Source organism: Dysidea avara, chromosome 6, assembly GCF_963678975.1.
Source record: "Dysidea avara chromosome 6, odDysAvar1.4, whole genome shotgun sequence".
In the NCBI taxonomy this organism is placed as follows: Eukaryota; Metazoa; Porifera; class Demospongiae; order Dictyoceratida; family Dysideidae; genus Dysidea; species Dysidea avara.
In genome coordinates, this window is record NC_089277.1 from 40,280,854 (window position 1) to 40,301,527 (window position 20,674).

Here is a 20,674-nt window from a genome sequence, read left to right on the forward strand (position 1 = left end):
TGTAGCACACACCGGAAGGAAAGGAGGCCGACAAAAAATTAAATTCTACGCATGCGCTTAGTTTTGGAAAGTTGCACGTGAGAACGTGTGAAACGGAAGAAGTAGGTTGGCTACAACTAGTATAATAGTTAGGGATAGATCGCTCTAGTCCACACTAGATGCACTACCCTGTGTAGATCAGTAGCGAGCGAGTTGACAGTGACAAGATGGCGGATAGACCTAAAGGCTATGGAATGACCGCTGAGCTGGCAGATAAAGTGAGGCTGGTACACGTATAACTACGTACCATGACCTGTTCATGTAAATGATGACTGGTTGGTTGTATGTTAGGTATATACTGCAGAGCCACTATAGCTAGCTCAATGAGTAGTGCCCCTAGTTAGCTGTCTCAGTGTAGAAACTGATGATTTAAGTGTTTTGGGTTTTTTTCCCTTTGCCACATCCACTTGTGGGGTAAACTGCCCCATTTTTGTTGTAGTGAATTATGAACTTTCGTCAATAATATGATGGTTTCTGTCATACATTCATGACATGTTAGTCTGGCAACAATGTATAAGCACAGCGGGCTAGTGAAGTGCTGGTATGGTGACTAGTCTTACCCGGCAGCTACATGTAACCCAAGGAGGGTATGAGGGTCTTTTGTTGAGAGGAATGTGTAAAGTACTTCGGTGTGGTGTGTGTTTCACTCCAGCTTATGGGGATGGACATCAGCAGGACCCTGGTTTAGGTATCCTAAAGGTGTACATGTTGGTATAAATGTAGTCTTCAACATTTCACTAATTGTTATGCCATGAATGATCATGGGCTACAAAGACTAGCTGAGCATATGATGTGGCCATGGTTTGACTAGTTATGTGTATAGTGATCACATGTTTAGGTCAGTTCAAAGAGACCTCAAACATGATCAGAATTGTGTGCATACAAGCATATCAACATGACTGAACATGTGGTCATGTAGTTGTGTCTCATAACAATGTGTAGCACCACACTGTAATTATGTTGTTACCACATGTTGGAGTGGATGTGGTATGTGTGTACTGACATGGTACATTACTAACAATCTACCATTCTGACCATATATGGTAATGGTAATGGTGATAATTATCCCAGTTATTCAACACTAATTATCACATTTCCTATGGGAATGTTAACATGACTGGGGCCTGTATGGCTTCCTTAATGAGGTTTGTATTGCAAATGATTATTGATGGCTTCTGTTACCAACTTGTTCATCAGTCATGGAGTTATTTACAGCTTTTGAGGACTTTGGAATGTCCAGTACTAACTCTGGTATTTGTGACTTCTATATATAGACTTAGGTCTAGCCTAATGTAATGATTTGTGGTATTGATAGTATAGCTAGTGTTGTGATATCAACATTGTTACTCTATATGATGCTTTAGCCAATAGGTCCCTTATATTGGGATGATACTTTATTATTATTAACACTTCAGCACTGAAGGTCTAACAGCAACTTATACTGTACTTGTAACAAGTTGTTTACAACATAACACATCTCCCTCACATAGTAACTACTCTCTGAACACTAAACATGTAGCTTGACCAGTAGCCTAGAGATCAGCCACTCAATGCATTCGAGGTGCACGCTCATCCATTGGTGTTTACACTAGGGCTTCACCACCAATGGATTTAGTGCAAGTGGAGTCCTGCTTGTCTGAGTAGCATGCTGGCAGTATTACTCTACTTTTTGTTGTCGCTTTCAGTTGTCCGGCACATGCCATTCTTTGTGCTGGGGGTGGTAGGCAAGGGCAGTCCATCAAGCCCGGGTTTTAAAAAAAGATCAGTAGTAATCCCACTTTTGTCTTCTCTCCTTTCCATACAATGATGTTATTTGTTATACTCTTCCTGAGGGCTATAGTGTAATGGCTTGAGTGAGTAAACCCCTAACTGAACCAGAATTGATACGTAGCTAAATTAGTCTGGATGTAGTCTTCATATGGTATACTGTGGCTGGGCTCGCTACTCAACTAGTGTGTCTAATAATTGTTAAGATGTAGTGCAATAATGTTATTGTCAGATTTAAGGCTGTCCCACTCTAACTACAAAACTAGTGTTTAGAGGAGGCTGGCTGCCTAGTAATAGGTACTGCTCCTTAGAGCTGTGTATCATCAACTTGGTAGGAGGATATTGCTTGTCAGTGCTACTTTAGTCAGTCACCTCATGATGGTACATATTTAGCCAAACACTTGAAGGACAAGACTAGTAGGGGCAGCTACTACACTAAAGCAAACAACTACGATTTGACAACACTGCTAGCTACATGGAGCCATAAGTAATATGTTTCAACTTATAATGTATTATCAATGTTGTATACTGGTTGGTCTAATACTACACATGATCAACTGTTCTTCAATGGGAATAATAGAGCCTCTACCACATGTGTCACTACTTGTAGTAGTAGTTAATGACCACATCATCTTATAGTCTACACACTACATAATGTGATTATCCAGTTGAGTACACATGATCTGACACTAGTCAACTTTACCATTCCCTGAATATTTTGATGTTTCACTCTGTGTGTGTGTGTGTGTGTGTGTGTGTGTGTGTGTGTGTGTGTGTGTGTGTGTGTGTGTGTGTGTGTGTGTGTGTGTGTGTGTGTGTGTGTGTGTGTGTGTGTGTGTGTGTGTGTGTGTGTGTGTGTGTGTTATTGAGTTCTGTGTTCTGTTACAGAAAGCTGCCAAGAGAGATCCAGAATTAGAAGCACAAGCTATAGAATGGATGCAAGCTGTTACTGAGGAACCATTTCCCACTGACGTGACCTTTGAAGAAGCTCTGAAAGATGGTGTGTACTTGTGCAAGTGAGTTTCCTCATCAGTAAGTTAGTCAACTAAGTCATAAAAATGCAGATTTCATGCCAACTCACCTGAAACATGGTAAAGCACATTTTGAACTTTGTTTTTAACAGTTCCTGATGACTGAGTCTGTACTGTCAACAAGCAATAATATTACTAGTCTTAAGACATGTCACCTATAGATTTGCTGAGCTTAATGCCCAGTAATTTGGTGGATTGAAATCAGTGGCGATTCTAGACCTGACCTACAGGGGGGCCCAGTAGGGAACGGCATAACTATTGTTGTTTGGCTATAGTATAATGTAGAATTTTCAGGGGGGTCTGGGGGTGCAAGAAGCTGCAGGATTTTTGCAATTTAAAGGCTTGAAAACAGCCTAAAATTTGTTCTAAAAACATGAAAAATGCTAAAAATAACAATGCCAATCTATACAGCAACTTTTCCCCAAGATTTTTAAAAAGTTATTTTTTAACAGGGGGGGCCTTGACCCCCCCTGGCCCCCCCTTAGAATCGCCTATGATTGAAATGTATAAACTGCAGTAGTTTGTGAAATAATTATAAAGACATGTTTTATACAGATATAAGGTCTCATAGTAATTGTGTATACAATCTTGTTGTAAATCTTCCTAACTTTTCTCCACAGTCTGATTAATATACTACAACCTGGTTCAGTCAAGAAAATAAACACCAGTAAAATGGCATTTAAACAGATGGAGAACATTGGTAATTTCTTGGAGGGTTGTTTTGCATATGGTCTTAGTAAGGAGGATATGTTCCAAACTGTTGACCTTTATGAGGCCCAGAATATCCCTCAGGTTAGTAACAGTTATCATAGCAACTACCAGTAACCCACCACCCCACCTATAGGTTACCAATGGAATCCATGCCCTTGGACGTCGAGTGAGTTATGTGTGTGTGGGGGGGGGGGGGGGTTAGTAGTGAAGTCCATTAGTTTTATAGCAGTCAAATCCCAGTACATTGCTAAAGTGTGCTAGACAGTATGGCCATGCCTAATTATTAAGGTCACAGAGTTTAGTCTACTCCTCTGTGTTACACCTAGCTGTAATGTATTAATCAATACTGCAGGCACAGAAGAAAGGATTTGATGGACCAGTACTAGGGCCTAAAGAAGCTACTGAACAGAGACGAGAATTTGATGAAGCAACAAAACAAGCTGGTCAAGCAGTTATAGGACTACAGATGGGTTCTAATCAAGGTGCCTCTCAGTCTGGAATGAGTTTTGGTACTGGCCGACAAATCCACAGTGACAAATATTAGTACATAGAGAACATTGTAGTGTATTAGTGATGATGTAGTTGTGACCTCATTTCCAGTTTGGAGTATACCTAGCTAGTTATTTTCAGTGGGGGTGAGGAGGGTGTGTGTCTTGGTGTACTCTATTAGCCATAACAAGAAAAAGAAAAAGCAACAAGCGATAGTCATTAACAAACTAGGTACTAGCTGTAAACATGAAAATTGGGTGAACTGGCAGTGATCCCAAAGTATTTGAAGCGCATGCTCACAGTCGTGTCAGTAGTTGTGAAACATGGCCCTGACTATCACTTCGTTACAGTTGTACTTCAATGTTGTCTGAAATATTCAGTATGACAGGAAAAAATGTCTTATTTAAAAAAAAAAAATGCTATTGCATAACGACTAGGAATTTCACACCAGCATGTCATTCAAGAATGTTAAGTACATGTGGGAATCAATTGTATAGCTATGTTGGAATTTTGAAGAATAAATTATACACTTTGGTAAATACACTATAACTGTCACATTGCATGGAGGTTTAATGAGAAAACAGTTAGGGAATAACCATATGTGCTTGCAGCTAATATAGTAGCTTACTTTAAGAGGAAGGTGACAATAGCAAAGGGAGCAGGAGCATAATATTGTAACATTGAAAAAAGCTAGCATTACTTCAGTGCCATAGCTATACTGAGCTTTCACTTACGACACTTAGTTTAAGTATACAGAAATAGCATTAGCTAATAAAATTTTGCACATAAGGAATGCATATTATGCAGGTTAAGTCAATTTATCATGTTAGCTACTTGAATGTGTAACATACTCAATGAGAAATGCCTGCACTGTAGGGCAAGTACAGGGCCGGAGGAGGGAAAATTGAGTTGGTCTGGCCATTGACTATAATGTTGAAATTGCTACTGTATACATGCCAATGAGAGAGGAGCTGTTGCACAGTGTGCGAAGTACGAAGCACAAGCATTCTAGGGGGGTCTGGGGGCATGCCCCCACAGGAAATTTTTGAAAATTAGACACTCAGATACGCAATTTTAGTGATATTTCACTGCTAGCTAGCTATGTATATAAATATGCTCAAGTCTATCTGTTGTTCTTCAGACTTTCTATACTATGTATAATTGTAGACCTGACATACAGGGGACACAGCATGAAACTTGCTGTATGGTCCAGTCTGACCACGCGAGACTATGAACCCCCCCCTAACGTCATTATGACGTTAAGCGTACCAAAATCAGTTTGGAGATGCCCCCTTACATGTATAGCAGATGTAGAGTGAACACTAACTACACACTCTGGTATACCTATCCTCCATGGCCATCCATAGTGTTCGTTTATCATCAACTAGATGTATGCCAATGGTCGGTAGATACATGATTGTTATAGCTAGAGTATACTTTAGTTATAAGCCACTTAGAGTGTCCACTTATTATAAATTATCTACACAAGTGCCTCCTCCTATGTTTCATTTTTAGCAATGTTCCACCAGCTAAAAAGTGTAAGCATCTTCGCAATCAATTTTGAAGTCATTGATGTGCTACCCACAAATCAACAACTACCCAATAGTAGAGAAAGAAATAAGACAAAAAGGAGGACAAAGTCACAAGATAAGTCCATGATACAAAGAAGCAGCAAAGACACACATTTTGGGCCTGAGCAATGTCAAACAGTGCAAGCCTAGCTATAACATCTACCCTAGATGAAGGCATTAATTAGGCTGCAGCACAAGTTGCTGTCAGACCCTCATTGCTAGCTAGTCACTGTAAAGTGCTAATTTTAGTTAGCTATAAAAGCAGTCAGATACTAGGAAGGCTCACTAAACATATTTCAAGTCATCAGAAAGCTTGCATGGCTAGCTATTCCTGCCAAGCTGTTGTGAAGAAATTAATAAGGCTATATGTATAGCTAGTTAACAAAACAAGATTAATTAAGACAATAGTAATTTAGTATGTACGGCCAGTAAGTACAAACCTTTATTATTCTTATATGGAGATATTGTATTTTTCTGCCACTTGTTTGTTCTAATCGATGATTAAATGTGCACAAAATTAAGACAAGTATATCTTTAGACAGTTGGACAAGTACAACTAAACAGGAAGGTGTGGGTACCCAAAGTCCCACCTGCACTATGCAAGACATGCACAGCTGCAGTTGGTATTTGCTTCCCACATTTACACCAGGTACCCATTAATGTTACAGCTGCATGGGTGGGCTGCTTCCCAAGGCCACCAGGTCCCCATTTAAACAGCTGGGTAGACTGGAGCAATACACACACACACATACACAAACAATTTGCACGTAGTTGCCACATATAATGTTAAATACAAATTACCATTCATACACACATTAACCCTTGGTTTCCCACCAATAGTTTTTGCCATACATTTTTTGACTTCAAGATATATTTATTTTTAAAAGAATGAAAATAACTTTATTCATAGTATACATTTTATTGGGTCAGTAAATTCTAAGCACAATTTAGAAATATATAAGGATCTATTAGAGCGAGCCTATATTATCCCGCATCTACATCATGACAGAGCTTTGTTGTAAAACCATCATACAACTATCTTTTGTCCTGAAATTTTTTCTGCTTGTGCCTGAAAAGTGTAGCAATCCAGAAAGTTGCAAATAAACAGACTACATCTATTGTAATAACATCATACATGTTGATTTACCCCATTTTGCTAACATCACAAGTCTAATTAGATCATCTCATTGATACATAGTTTATAATTATGTAGAGAAGTGCTGCTAAAACTTTTGTGATGATAGCTGCACAAGAATTATGAGATTTAAAAACAAGGAGTGTAATTGTATGCCGGGTTAAAGGTATTTGGAAAACCAAGGCTTTATGATAATAAAACTAAGCCTTAACTAGAGAGACAAAATCCAGGAAACTTCAAATGGCAAATACTGTTACGTTTTACGAAGAGGTAGTAAAGATTGTTATAGCAAAATAGTCTTTACAACTAGTATATGAACAGTCAAATATTATTGGAGGCTGTAGTTGCAGACACTGGTGACTATCATTAGCTACCAAGCTGCACAACAATCGGCACAATTCCATCATGTACATAGGAGTAATACAACCAAATATGGGATATACACATACATATGTATATCCACTCTTAAAGATTTGTGTATTGACATGAGTAACTATGGACACACCTGTGTGTTTTAATCATGAACCACAGTAGTGGTTCATAATAGAGATCGCCTATGTATGTTTTTGGCAAAACCCTAATAGAACACACACACGTTTTAGTCTGCCTTACTCACACACTCACTCACTGACCACAGTCGCAAGCCTAGAGGCCAAACGAAGCAGCGTATGGCCACCATTTTATGCCACAATAATAAACTCACCAGTGGGATATGCCTTTTGGAGTTCCAATGAGTATAGGTCCTCTGTGCCTTGTCATTTCTTTTATGCTACTTGTCTTCTTCATCCAACAAAACCATATAAGGCATTAATTTTCTGTATCCCAATCAGGATAGGTTCACGGCATCACCCACCAAATAAAGATCTAGGTGGATTAATGGTGATAGAGTGCAGAGACCACACCTTTTAACAATCTAGCTATTTATTTAACAGTAGCTAAACAAGATGACCTCACCTCTTATAGCTGCACACCCTTGGTACTCTAATAGAACAGTCACTCTAATACAACTATCATGTATGATATTCTAATAGAACAGTCACAAGTTACACTGTAACTAACTGTGCTACAACAAAAACTAAACAAACTAGTATTTTCTAAAATTGTAAAAATGAAGTAGGGATCTATGCAATAAAATGTAGTGAAACAAGAGATGAATGATGGTATTACAGCATAGCTTGGTGGGAAAGTCCCTACTTTGGTACATTGGCTATAATTTTGTTCAATGCCAAAGTAGGGACTTTCCCACCGAGCTATGCTGTAATACCATCATTTCATCTCTTGTTCACTATTTTTTAGCAATTGTATAGACCCCTACTTCATTTTTTTTTAAATACTAATGATAATGCATATATGGAAATGTAGTTTATAGTATGCCAAATAGCACCTGTCAGAAGTGAAAAAATTCTCTTGTGTATCATACATAGCATAGTTATGATTTCCATCTCTGGCTGAACAGAAAAAACTATATGGGTTAAAGTATGTGTACATTTTGTTTGTGTGTGTGTGTGTTTGTGTGTGTGTGTGTGTGTGTGTGTTTGTGTGTTTGTGTGTGTGTGTGTGTGTGTGTGTGTGTGTGCATGTGTGTGTGTGAGTGTGTGTGCGTGTGTGTGTGTGCGTGTGTGTGTAGTAGTAGTGTGTGTGTGTGTGTGTGTGTGTGTTTGTGTGTTTGTGTGTGTACATGGTGTGTGTGTGTGTGCATGTGTGTGTGTGAGTGTGTGCGTGTGTGTGTGTGCGTGTGTGTGTGTAGTAGTAGTGTGTGTGTGTGCGTGTGTGTGTGTGTGTGTGTGTGTGTGCGCACGTGTGAGTGTGTGTGCGTGTGCATGTGTGTGTGTAGTGTGTGTGCGTGTGTAGTGTGTTAGTGTGTGTGTGCATGTGTGCATGTGTAGCAGTACACACAGTTTTTGTAGGGAATTACTTGTATTATTTCTGAGTGTAGTCACTCTACAAAGAAATGGTCACTCTTAAGAGGTTTAACGTAGCTCACATGGTGTTCTTCTTATAGTAAGGAAGTTGCCATTATCAGCTTCCTATAAATTTGTATTTGTGGCACATCAAATATTGTGAGCAATTATATAACTGCCCTGCACTGCATGGTCAATTTCATCTTGTGATAGGAACCACCTGAAGTGTTTGCACTAAAATGACTCATAAAGAATGAAAGATAGCAAAATATTGGTCATACCAAGGTATCAAGGAATGTATGGAATGTTGATTAGTTGAAAATCTTTGATGTTGGCATAATAGAAGCCAGTGAAATTAGCTATATACTAGCTACGTAATATCTAGGAGTGCATTACATTACAACTATCTGTTGATAGTGAGTGATAGTGACAAGATGGCAAATAGACCTAAAGGATATGGAATGAGTGCTGAACTGTTGAGAAAAGTGAGGCTGCTGTATGTGTTTCTGTTCAATAAATATAGTGATCTCTGCATGTATATTGGAACTCAATGAGTAGCTAGCTACATAATCTGTATATAACTATAATCTTACAAATGCAGCTAAAAGTGACATGTTATCCTGACCACTTGTGTCTCTGCTGTTGGGTAGACTTAAGTATGAATACTGCAAGCCAGTGAAGTGATGTGAATGTAGCTAATGACCTGTAGCTGCCTCCAGTATGCCTGCTAGCTACCATGGGTCCACATGTTGTAGTATTGAACCACAGAGAGAGTGGATCTCTCAAGTTGAGTCAATGAAGAGTCTTCATGTTGCACGATCCCATATAAAGATGAGTGTCATTCCAAACATCAGACTAGTGTAGTGTATTGAGATTAGAATTGTGTGCATACAACATGAACACATGACTGAGCATGTTGTGTGATATAGTCATGTAGTTGTACAGCATAACATTGTGTAGTACCACCTGATGGTATGTGTACACTGACCAAGTTTGACACTGAGTCAAGTCTCCTTGTCAACTTAATTATCCAGACCACAATAGGGTCTTAATATCTGGTTAGGTATGACTGTACATACATCCCATATATGGTAATCACTTGTTCTATTCTTGGCCCATACATACAGTATATGGTAATCATCCAGACCACAATAGGGTCTTAATATCTGGTTAGGTATGACTGTACATACATCCCATATATGGTAATCACTTGTTCTATTCTTGGCCCATACATACAGTATATGGTAATCATCCAGACCACAATAGGGTCTTAATATCTGGTTAGGTATGACTGTACATACATTGGATCACACGTGCTGAATATCTATTCTTGTGACGTGAAATTGAAGCATAAATTTTAGAATTAGATCATTGCTGGCAAGTATGTTCGAAGAAGAGGAAGTAGCTATGTTGCTACAGCATGGGAGTAGTTTTGAATTGAGTTACGTGACTGCACATCTAACCCTGGTTGTGCTGTATTTGATTTTATTGTATGCATGATTGTAGTAGTGAATTAATGACAATTGTTTTGTTAAAGTTGTGGCAATTGTTTTGGTAAGTTGAATAGCATGTCTGAAGTTATACAATGGCAGCATCATGCACAGCTAAATCTTAGCATTGCCTATAAGCACAGTAGAATCACAAGGTAGATAGGCTATTAAAAGTACGTATCTTAGGCTTGACAACGCATACAATTTTTGGCAGTTTTTAATGATGACTTTGTTAGTAATTCATTGAACTTGAAGAGCATTCACTCCTTGATTGTAACAGTAGTGCTAAACAATTCATACTGAGTAATGTGTGGGTGAGAATAGCGTGCCATTGAGGGATCCAAAACTGTTTTGAAATTTTACGTGCCTTGGTAGATACGTATTTGAATTACGTACTAAATCTCTATCATAAGATTTTGAAAAAGAGTTATACAGACTCCCTGATAATAGTTATCAATAGTCATTTACCTATATACCATCATCCTTACCAAATGACTATGTTGACCTACTTTATCCTGAGTACATCTTCCAAATAACTAAACCCAATTGGTTGGTAAATGTCCGATGGCCGACCGTTATAATCCACTCTGTTGGAAAATCTTTGTTTTGTTGTAGTAGACCCAAGGATATGCAAGTTATGATTGCTTGTTTACATCACGTAAAAGTGTTTGTACACAATCGATTTTTCTTCACAAATTTCTTCCAGGGTCTTCAACAACACACTAGTCTGATAAGAGTTGCTACGTAATCATTTCCTGTCAAGAATGCAATCATACCACCTCAGCCATTAATTTGTGAACTATATACAAGTTAGCAAATAATAATTAAAATTTGTTTTTGGTAAAGAGTTACTCTATTGAGGTTAAACCTCACTTTTAATCCCTAACTATCTTTCAGCTACGTATAATGTGAATTTGGGTACTTGCTTACATTAAAATAATTCTAACAATGCAAATTACTTATCATGTAACTTTCATCTTGCATAACCTCACTATTAGTAATTTGTACGTTTGTGTAATCAGTAGAGTACCCTGGTTTGTGGCCTCTTGTAGAGGTCCCTTTAACATTCTAACATCATGTTAAAATAGTGTGGCATTTAATGTGTAAATATAGGGTGTTGTTTAATCCAAGAATTAAGTTATCAGCTTAATCTATAGATTGACATAAATGTTTCCTTGCTCATGGCTCTGATTTCTTTTTAACTTTAAGGTTATGGTGCCGTTAGTTGACATTCTTATCCCTTAAAATTAGCTACAACATATTTTCACCAAATTCCTTTACAGTCCAATAACACGATAGTTAATTTTGCTTCCATTCATAGCTACTATATAGTTCTTTCTTTATTTCAGTCACTATTTCCATTAAATTGTTTCCAGATCTTAATCTTTGCAGTTTCAATTTATGATAGCTATTTTAAATATCCTTGGGAAGCTTGTCCCAAGACCCCCTTAGTGAGGTGCAGCTACACATGAAGGGTGGTTGTACCAGACTCAATGGCCTGTGCTGTAATACTACATGGCTTGCTATGATAGCTATTTTAAATATCCTTGGGAAGCTTGTCCCAAGACCCCCTTAGTGAGGTGCAGCTACACATGAAGGGTGGTTGTACCAGACTCAATGGCCTGTGCTGTAATACTACATGGCTTGCATCTTTACATTCTTTGCTCTCAAGCTTGTAAAATTGTTGACCCTGCTTGGTACTGACATAAGTGACCATATATGGTAATGATGATTGTGATATTTATCCAGTGATTCAACACTAACTATTACAAAACTGTGTGAACATGTTTTAGTATGGTTTTGTTGAGGAGATGTACGTATGTGTATACTACAAATGGCTTCAGTAACCATTGGTGGAATATGTCCTGATATCTGTGCTATTCAATCATGATTATTATGATTAAAGTACTTGGTAAAGGCAGAGCCTGTGTATACCAGAAGGCCTTATTTAATAGTTATACCATGGCCAAGAGGGATTTGCCTGATATATATGCCCAAGCCCGAGGGCCGCAGGCCCAAGGGCGCGGGAATATATATCAGGCAAATCCAGAGTGGCCATGGTATAAGTAATATATACCACTCTGGCATGCTCACCTAATAGGTGAAGGAAGACAAACCTGCATTCACCACATTACTTTTATACAGAGGTTTGCAAAAATCGATTGTGGGTTTAAATTGTGGGCACAAAAAAGAAATGATTGTGGGTTTCACTGGTTGTAGTGATACCATTTTAAACCAAATAATCACTTTGTGGATGAATAAAGTTACCTAAGGTGCTAAAATAAACACTTAGACATATAGGTTGTGAATGTTTGAGGCATCTTTTCGTACAGTTGAAATGTACTCTGTTGAAAAACAATCCACATTGCAAAAATGATTATTTAGTGATGCTTAGTAACTGAACTATGCAATGCTGACTCACTCATTTCTTTACTTCACAACAATGCCCCTGACTAAATCAACATGTTTAATTCAAACCCACAATGCAAAACTTTAAGCAGCTCTATATAAATAATCAAAGGGAACTGATGCTTTGTAGCTGCCTCAGCATCAAAGGCAGTTGTGGTCAGGGCTATATCATGATATTGCCCTAACCATAGGGCAATATCTAGATATTGCCCTGTGGTCAGGGAAATATGTGATATATAACCCTGTGATTTCCTTTGATCTGAGGTGTCAAAGTGGTATATAAAGGCCTAAGATGTTTATATTAACTACACTAAGTATGTTTGAAAAGTAGGAGAAAGAAGAAAAAATCCATGACTGGACCTGGGTAGCCTTAAACCTGCAGCCATCCGATTAACGCTTGAACGCTTACAGGAGTCTGCCAGGCAGTCAGGATATTTTCTTCTTACTATTTTCATGTATTTGTATCCATAAAAATAGTAAGAACAATGCTTGCACATAATTAATATTTTATAGCTTGTAGCTTGTACATAGTTCTTTCCTAACACAATATTATTTATGCTATGTTGCAGGTGGTCCAATAACATATTGATCAAACCACCACTGTATTCTTATTTGATAGTACAAAGTTTTGGTGTCACTCCCTGTTATAAACATGGCTTAATATAAAGTGGCCTCCCCATGTTTTAGCACCGAATGAGAGTATCCATCAATCAGCTGTACATTTACAGGTATTGATGTTACTATTTCTCAATTCCATATAGTTTGTTATAGTGATAAATCATGCACAACTTGTAAAACCAAACCTGTTGTGTGGGTGTGACCCCTAGAAACACACTAAATATGGTCACGGTAGTCTCCATACTATGATACAGCCACCATCGTGTTGAAGAAGAAGATCAGTGTGGTTTATTGTTGATGGTTATCAGACAGACTGCCATGTATCTAGGAGGTGTACCCCACCTGATGACTACCTTAGATCACCTTATGGCGTGATGGTGAATGTGAGTGCTTTATTAAACTATCAAATGATCCACTAGCTAACAGAACCTGTGCAGCTGAAGTTGTATGGGTCTTGATGGTAACTGCAGTACAGCATCCTTACACTATTATAATATGCAAAGCCGAACGAATGAAACCAGTATCATTATTGCATACGTATAGGACTGAACTATTGCACCTCAGCTGTAACTCAATCCTAACACCATTGACATGCAAGATTGAACCTTCTGAAATATAATTACCAAATGGCTCAGATCATGCAGTGATTGTATGCTATTTGGGATTATATGAAGTCAAGCATATCAAGCTATTGCCGTATACCTACTTCAACTTAGCTATGATGTGTTATTGATGTTATACAGTATATGTAGCTACTGATTGGTCTAACACACTACCATATATGGTCTGTTCTTCAATGGGACCCAATGGAGCCTCTACCACATGTGTCACTAGTAGTAGTTAATGACCACATCATCTTATAGTCTACACACTACATGATGTGATTATCCAGTTGAGTACACATGATCTGACACTAGTCAACTTTACCATTCCCTGAATATTTTGATATTACGTGTGTTTGGTCATTATGCATGTCTGTGTACTGTGTGTGTAGCAGTGAGTAGCCATGTTTGTATGTGTGTGTGTTTGTGTAGCCATGTTTGTATGTGTGTGTGTTTGTGTGGCCATATTTGTATGTGTGTGCTTGTGTGTGTGTATATATGTGTGTGTGTGTAGTGTGTGTACGTGTGTGTGCGTGTGTGTGTAGTGTGTGTATGAGTAGTGTGTGTGTGTGCGTGTGTGTGTAGTGTGTGTATGTGTGTGTGCGTGTGTGTGTAGTGCAGAGTCAATTATTACTGCCTGACATAGGCCATTTGTCAGGCAAATATCATGCATGGCTGACCATAATGGAACCTGCCTGACAAAATGTCAGATCAAAATAGAAGGAAGTTAGAGAGTTTTATAGTGAAGCATTGTCAATCAATTAGACAACAATGATTGTATTATTATAGGTTGAGTCACTCTATTCTATCAATCTAACGTAAGGATTTCCAACGAATTGTGTAAAACAGTATCATACCAATGTCAGGTAATGCTTTAGGTTGCCTGACATTTTCACTGAGATTTGAAAAAAATTATAATTGTCTCTGGTGTAGTGTGTGTATGAGTAGTGTGTGTGTGTGTGCGTGTGTGTGTAGTGTGTGTATGCGTGTGTGTGTGTGTGTGTGTGTGTGTGTGTGTGTGTGTGTGTGTGTGTGTGTGTGTGTGTGTGTGTGTGTGTGTGTGTGTGTGTGTGTGTGCGTGTATGTTTGTATGTGTGTGTGTGTGTGTGTGCGTGTATGTTTGTATGTGTGTGTTTGTGTGTGTGTATATGTGTGTGTGTAGTGTGTAGTGTGTGTGTGTGTGTGTGTGTGTGTGTGTGTGTGCATGTATGTATGTATGTTTGTATGTGTGTGTTTGTGTGTATGTATATGTGTGTGTGTGTAGTGTGTAGTGTGTAGTGTGTGTGTGTGTGTGTGTGTAGTGTGTAGTGTGTAGTGTGTGTGTGTGTGTGTGTGTGTGTGTATGTTTGTATGTGTGTGTTTTTGTGTTTTTGTGTATGTATATGTGTGTGTGTGTAGTGTGTAGTGTGTAGTGTGTGTGTGTGTGTGTGTGTGTGTGTGTGTGTGTGTGTGTGTGCATGTTTGTATGTATGTTTGTATGCGTGTGTTTGTGTGTGTATATGTGTGTGTGTAGTGTGTAGTGTGTGTGTAGTGTGTGTGTGTGTGTGTGTGTGTGTGTGTGTGTGTGTGTGTGTGTGTGTGTGTGTGTGTGTGTGTGTGTGTGTGTGTGTGTGTGTGCATGTTTGTATGTATGTTTGTATGCGTGTGTTTGTGTGTGTATATGTGTGTGTGTAGTGTGTAGTGTGTGTGTGTAGTGTGTGTGTGTGTGTGTGTGTGTGTGTGTGTGCATGTGCGTGTACAGTACTTGTACGGTATTGTGTACCATTGGGTTATTATTCTACATGATTTGTTTCAGAAAAAAACCAAGAGAGATCCAGAATTAGAAGCACAAGCTATAGAATGGATGCAAGCTGTTACTGGGGAACCATATCCAGATGGTACCTATGAAGAGGCACTGAAAGATGGTGTGTACTTGTGCAAGTAAGTCTTCTCTTTCTTTTAACTGATCGCTAGTGTTAGTGAGTCTCCCCTCTCTCTCTTGTAACTGATCACTGGTGTTAGTGAGTCTCCCCTCTCTTGTAACTGATCACTGGTGTCAGTGAGTCTCCCCTCTCTTGTAACTGATCACTGGTGTTATTCAGTCTCCCCTCTCTTGTAACTGATCACTGGTGTTAGTGAGTCTCCCCTCTCTTGTAACTAATCACTAGTGTTCCTCCACAATTCCAGTTATATTCTTAGAACAAGTGATAGCCAACTCACCAAGACATACATAGATCTGTGAATCGATATCTTTTAGGTACCCACTAATTATGATAATATTTACTCTAATAGAACAGTCAGTAGATAGCAGATAAATTCAACACTTCTATATCACTATAATCTGATGATGTTTTATTTTGTACCACAATAGGATTTTTATGTGTTACTATCTTACTAAACTGACACAATTTTTAGCACCAATGAGTATTGGATTACAAGGTTTCCCTGTTGACATTACTGCCAGCTCACAAGAGAACACATTTAGCTAGTATATGGTGAACAGCTTTCTGTAACAACTCAATATGTAGCTTGCATGTGGCTCTTCTTGTGCCCATGGAAATCCACCATTGCAGCTATACATTAGCTGCTTCTATGCATTGATACAATACATCTACACCAGCGCTGAAACCGGGTCACTACTGCTGACCCGGATGACCCAGATGACCCAACCCGGTTTCAACACTGATCTACACTATCAACAAAATGAGCACTTTTAGCAGCAGCTATGTGTGTACTAGTCTTGTGCCCAGACCCCACCCACTGCATTAGGTAGGGTCTGGTGACTTACACTACATTTTTTGGCCCTCTGAGTATTGTGTATCCATGGTTTCAGTCGGCCATCTTTGTTGTCCTAGCCTATCGAGTTGTGATATAGCTGAATTAGAGCACCTGATTGAAATGGCATAGGGCCCAAAACGTTCAGCATTGTCACCATACCTTACCCAATGCAGTGGGTGGGTCTGGGCATGGGTGGTAGAAGGGTGGGTAACTTATAGAAATTGGGAAAATGAATGCAACATCCACTTACAGTCCCAGAAAACTGATACTGTTTAGTGACATTCATATGAGATGTTTTAGCAATACCAAAGTGGCATCAAGGCAACATAATATTGTTGTGAAGTTGACTGTGGATTCACAGGGTTCCACAGAAACTGCCCATCATATATAAAATAGTAGCCAAGACAACAGTTTATGATGTAAAATATGTCATGCACATTTTTGTAAATAGATCACAATGTTCTATTGAGAATTACACCTTCCAGCTTTACGAAATGACATAGGGTTGTTGCAAACTTTAATGGTACATGTTTATCACACAGGCTGATTAATTCACTGCAGCCTGGTTCAGTGAAGACAATAAACACCAGTCCAATGGCATTCAAGAAGATGGAAAATATCAGCAATTTCCTAAAGGGTTGCTGTGCATATGGTGTTAATGAAGTTGATACTTTTCAAACTGTTGACTTGTATGAGTGCCAGAACATCCCTAGGGTTAGTTTCCATAGCAATAACCAGTAATTAGTACCATTCACAGGTCACTATGGGAATTATTGCCCTTGGACGTCAGGTAGGTGTGAATGTGTGTGTGTGTGTAGTGTAGTCAGACCTGTCAAGTCTCACGCATTAGGCATGTGACACACGCATTCGGGTCTTTTCACACGCTCACACGTAAACGATGGTGACTGCGTGAGAGTCTCCTCACTAGCCGTTCACATGACACTATGCACGTATTTACTGAGGGTTATTAAGCTTTTTGAGCATTAATGAGGTACTTTATAAGCAGTTGACAGCTTAAATTGGTGTTGTAGCCGAATTTGACTTTGTCCGAAATTTTTCTAAGACTTTTTTTTTTTTTGGTCTCAGATGGTAATTTACTGTTTTTTGAAAGTAGTATGGTAGCTTGGTAAATCTCACTCAATGTCACTAACTCAACTTGACAGCCCTGGTGTAGTGTGTGTGTGTGTAGTGTATGTGTGTGTGTGTGTCAGCGTTGAAACCGGGTCGGGTCATCCGGGTCACATTTTCTCCGGATCATCCGGGTCCGACCCGGTTTACAAATTATCCGGGTCCGACCCGGTTTACAAATTATCCGGGTCTGACCCGGATTGGATCACGTGAGAAACGAAATTGTTCGTTTGACGACGTAGAAACTTATAAACGCTAGTCGCGTAGCTCTTTCGTGAGCCACGCCCACTTATCTCGTTACAAACATACGCCCATTTATTAGTAAGTGCAGTCTGTAGCACGAAACTGTGTCCGTTGGCTGTCTGCAAACTTACGTGGAGCCACGCCCACTAATCGATTATTGTAAGAGTTGTATGCAGTTAAGTCTTGCAGCAGGATAAGTACTTTTGTGAGCCACACCCACTTCAATATATCGGGAATTGTAATACTGTGTATGCACGAAGCCACACCCATTGCTGTCTGTAAACTCACAGTAGCTACGTGGAACCAAAACCCACTGACCGATTTTAAATTATCAACTTCGAAGTTGCTATTGTTCCGGCAGCCGGAAATATTTTGTCAATGCTATTGTTCCGGCAGTCCACTAGATTTCTCACTATCAAGCACGCTATGCCCCGAGTATTCGACTTTAGGGCACACGTCTAGTAGGTTGCCCCGAGTATTCGACTTTAGGGCACACGTCTAGTAGGTTGCCCCGAGCATTCAACTTTAGGGAACGCGTCTAGTAGGTTGCCCCGAGCATTCAACTTTAGGGGACGCGAAAAGTAGTGTAGGGTTAGGGTCGGGTTCAGCTTTAGTTTCTTCTTCACCTTCAATATAATATTATGTAGAAGTTACTCCACTCGGAGACATATAAGGTAGAAACTAAGGGAGTTGTGTAGCTGGGAGCCACGTAGCACAATGGGTAGGACTCTGGGCTCAAGCGCTAGAGGTCCCGGGTTCGATTCCCGCTCAAGGAATTTTGTGTTTTTCTTATTTTTTCGTTTGAGGACCTTTTTATGTCTAAGTTTTATTTTTATTCATGTGACTGCCGGAACAATAGCAACAGCCTATAAACTTACTGGCTTAATTATCACATATCTACTCGTTTACTCAACACGAATCGAACGCTCAAAACATAGTCTCGCTCGCTCGAGACTACCCAAAACCTAGCCCTCATCACACACCTCGGCTTTATATTAATCTGGGTCAATCCGGGTCACATCCGGGTCTGACCTGGATTGCCATCCGGGTCAGTGGGTCATCCAGGTCAGCAGCAGTGACCTGGCCCCAACGCTGGTGTGCGTGTGTGCAGTGTGTGTGTGTGTGTAGCATGTGTGTGTGTAGTGCGTGCATGTGTGTGCTGTGCGTGCGCAGTGTGCGTGTGCGTGCATGTGTGCAGTGTGTGTGCAGTGTGCGTGTGTGTGTGTGTGCGTGTGCGTGTGTGTGTGTTGGATCATTTAGTACATATGTACATGTATGTATGTGCACTTGTAGTGTGTGTGTGTGTGTGTGTGTTGCACAACTTATTTAATAGCAGTAATTTCTAGCAGTTCTCAGTAGATTGCTGAAGTGTGCTAGATCATAGGCTAGCCACCTATAACTCATTACTAATTCCACTGTATCACATGTTGTTGTAATGCATTAACTGCAGGCACAGAAGAAGGGGTTTGATGGACCAACACTAGGACCTAAAGAATCCACTGAAAATAAACGAGATTTTGATCAAGCAGCACTACAAGCTAGTCAAGCAGTTATAGGACTACAGATGGGTTCTAATCAAGGTGCCTCTCAGTCTGGAATGAGTTTTGGTACAACCAGACAAATCCAGTGACACAACAATTGTGTATATATATGTACATAGTAGTGATGTCATATAGTGACATCATATCCAGTTTGGAGTATAAACATCAGATAATATATTATCATGTTTGAATGGAACATGGTGTTATAGTATGCACAAGTTTACCTGAAAAACAACTAAAATGAAAATGTGGATTTAGAGAATTAACATTTCAGCCAACCAGATAATTAAAGGTGTCAACAACAGACACGTGTGGTTCAGCTGCATTACAAGTTCAGAAGAGGGTTGACTACACTTTTGCAGCTTTCAATGTATGGTGAAAATTTAGTAAATATTGTGGCAGGTTTTTGAACAAAAAGATTTTGAAATACTTTTAGTTGGTCACTACAAATTATCCATAAGCTATTAATGTTTTTGAGGATCCAGCTGAATACGTAGCAAAAGGACCAAGTAATATGACTACTTCAGTGACCTTGGTGTTTAAATGTATACAGTGGCAGACCTAGAAGTTTTCAGAGGGGGTTTCAGGTCTAGGTAGCAGCTGCAAGGGATATTCTCATTAGTGGAAGTCACTCAACAAATAAACTTGAGGGGTCTCAAGGGCAGATTTGGTGGGGGTGCATGGGAGGCTGAAGCACTCCTTCCAAAATTTTAGTACATAATATATGTCAGCTAGAAAGATAGTAGAAGCTACAGTAGTTGTATCTAAAGCATACATGAGAAATGTAAACAGAGAAGTGGAGAGCTAATCTCTTCTAGGAATCAACAAGAAGGGATCAATGCTAAATACTCTTATAGAACAGTCACAACATCCATCATTAAACAAAGGCCAACTCCTACACCTGCACTTCAATTACCTATGCTGTGAAAGCTAGTTACCACTGCTAAATAATAATGACTTTACTTTAGTAAAGTGACTCGCCAGTTCAGTCTGTTATTATTGCCAAATTCAATCTCAGAAAGCTAAATTTGCAAAATTTTCTTGTGAGGGCTTTGCCCCCCCCCCCCCCCCCCAGATAAAGCATGCTCCTCATGTTGATTGTGCTTCTCACACTGCATTACTAAGTTGCATTAACTAGTTGCCACATTTTTAGCCACCACAATAGATGCTCCTAGCTCAGCAACCTCTGCCCCTGGGTCTGGGGGCAAAAGAAAGTTCATTATTCATTACCAACTGGCAATG

General features: G+C 39.4%; 2 protein-coding genes across 2 annotated transcripts; both read left to right on the plus strand.

Moving 5' to 3' along the window:
• Positions 1-62: 62 nt before the first annotated feature.
• LOC136257194 (muscle-specific protein 20-like) lies at positions 63-4,163 on the plus strand. The gene is made up of 5 exons (XM_066050266.1): positions 63-257; positions 2,695-2,822; positions 3,458-3,629; positions 3,682-3,714; positions 3,901-4,163. Exons 1-5 carry the CDS (start codon positions 207-209, stop codon positions 4,090-4,092), a joined length of 576 nt encoding a protein of 191 aa, XP_065906338.1. The 5' UTR covers positions 63-206; the 3' UTR covers positions 4,093-4,163.
• A 4,830-nt stretch (positions 4,164-8,993) lies between these two features.
• LOC136257195 (muscle-specific protein 20-like) lies at positions 8,994-19,685 on the plus strand. The gene is made up of 5 exons (XM_066050267.1): positions 8,994-9,129; positions 15,559-15,683; positions 17,063-17,234; positions 17,278-17,310; positions 19,342-19,685. The coding sequence occupies exons 1-5, from the start codon at positions 9,079-9,081 to the stop codon at positions 19,519-19,521; spliced, it is 561 nt and encodes a 186-aa protein (XP_065906339.1). The 5' UTR covers positions 8,994-9,078; the 3' UTR covers positions 19,522-19,685.
• Positions 19,686-20,674: the final 989 nt, after the last annotated feature.

Bases quoted from the DNA above. Each gene is read 5' to 3' on its own strand.
- LOC136257195 (XM_066050267.1), top strand. From the start codon at position 9,079: ATGGCAAATAGACCTAAAGGATATGGAATGAGTGCTGAACTGTTGAGA. The intron at 9,130-15,558 runs GTGAGGCTGCTG...GATTTGTTTCAG, and splicing joins GTGCTGAACTGTTGAGAAAA to AAAAAAACCAAGAGAGATCC. The intron at 15,684-17,062 runs GTAAGTCTTCTC...TTTATCACACAG, and splicing joins GATGGTGTGTACTTGTGCAA to GCTGATTAATTCACTGCAGC.
- LOC136257194 (XM_066050266.1), top strand. From the start codon at position 207: ATGGCGGATAGACCTAAAGGCTATGGAATGACCGCTGAGCTGGCAGAT. The intron at 2,823-3,457 runs GTGAGTTTCCTC...TTTTCTCCACAG, and splicing joins GATGGTGTGTACTTGTGCAA to TCTGATTAATATACTACAAC. The intron at 3,715-3,900 runs GTGAGTTATGTG...TCAATACTGCAG, and splicing joins TCCATGCCCTTGGACGTCGA to GCACAGAAGAAAGGATTTGA.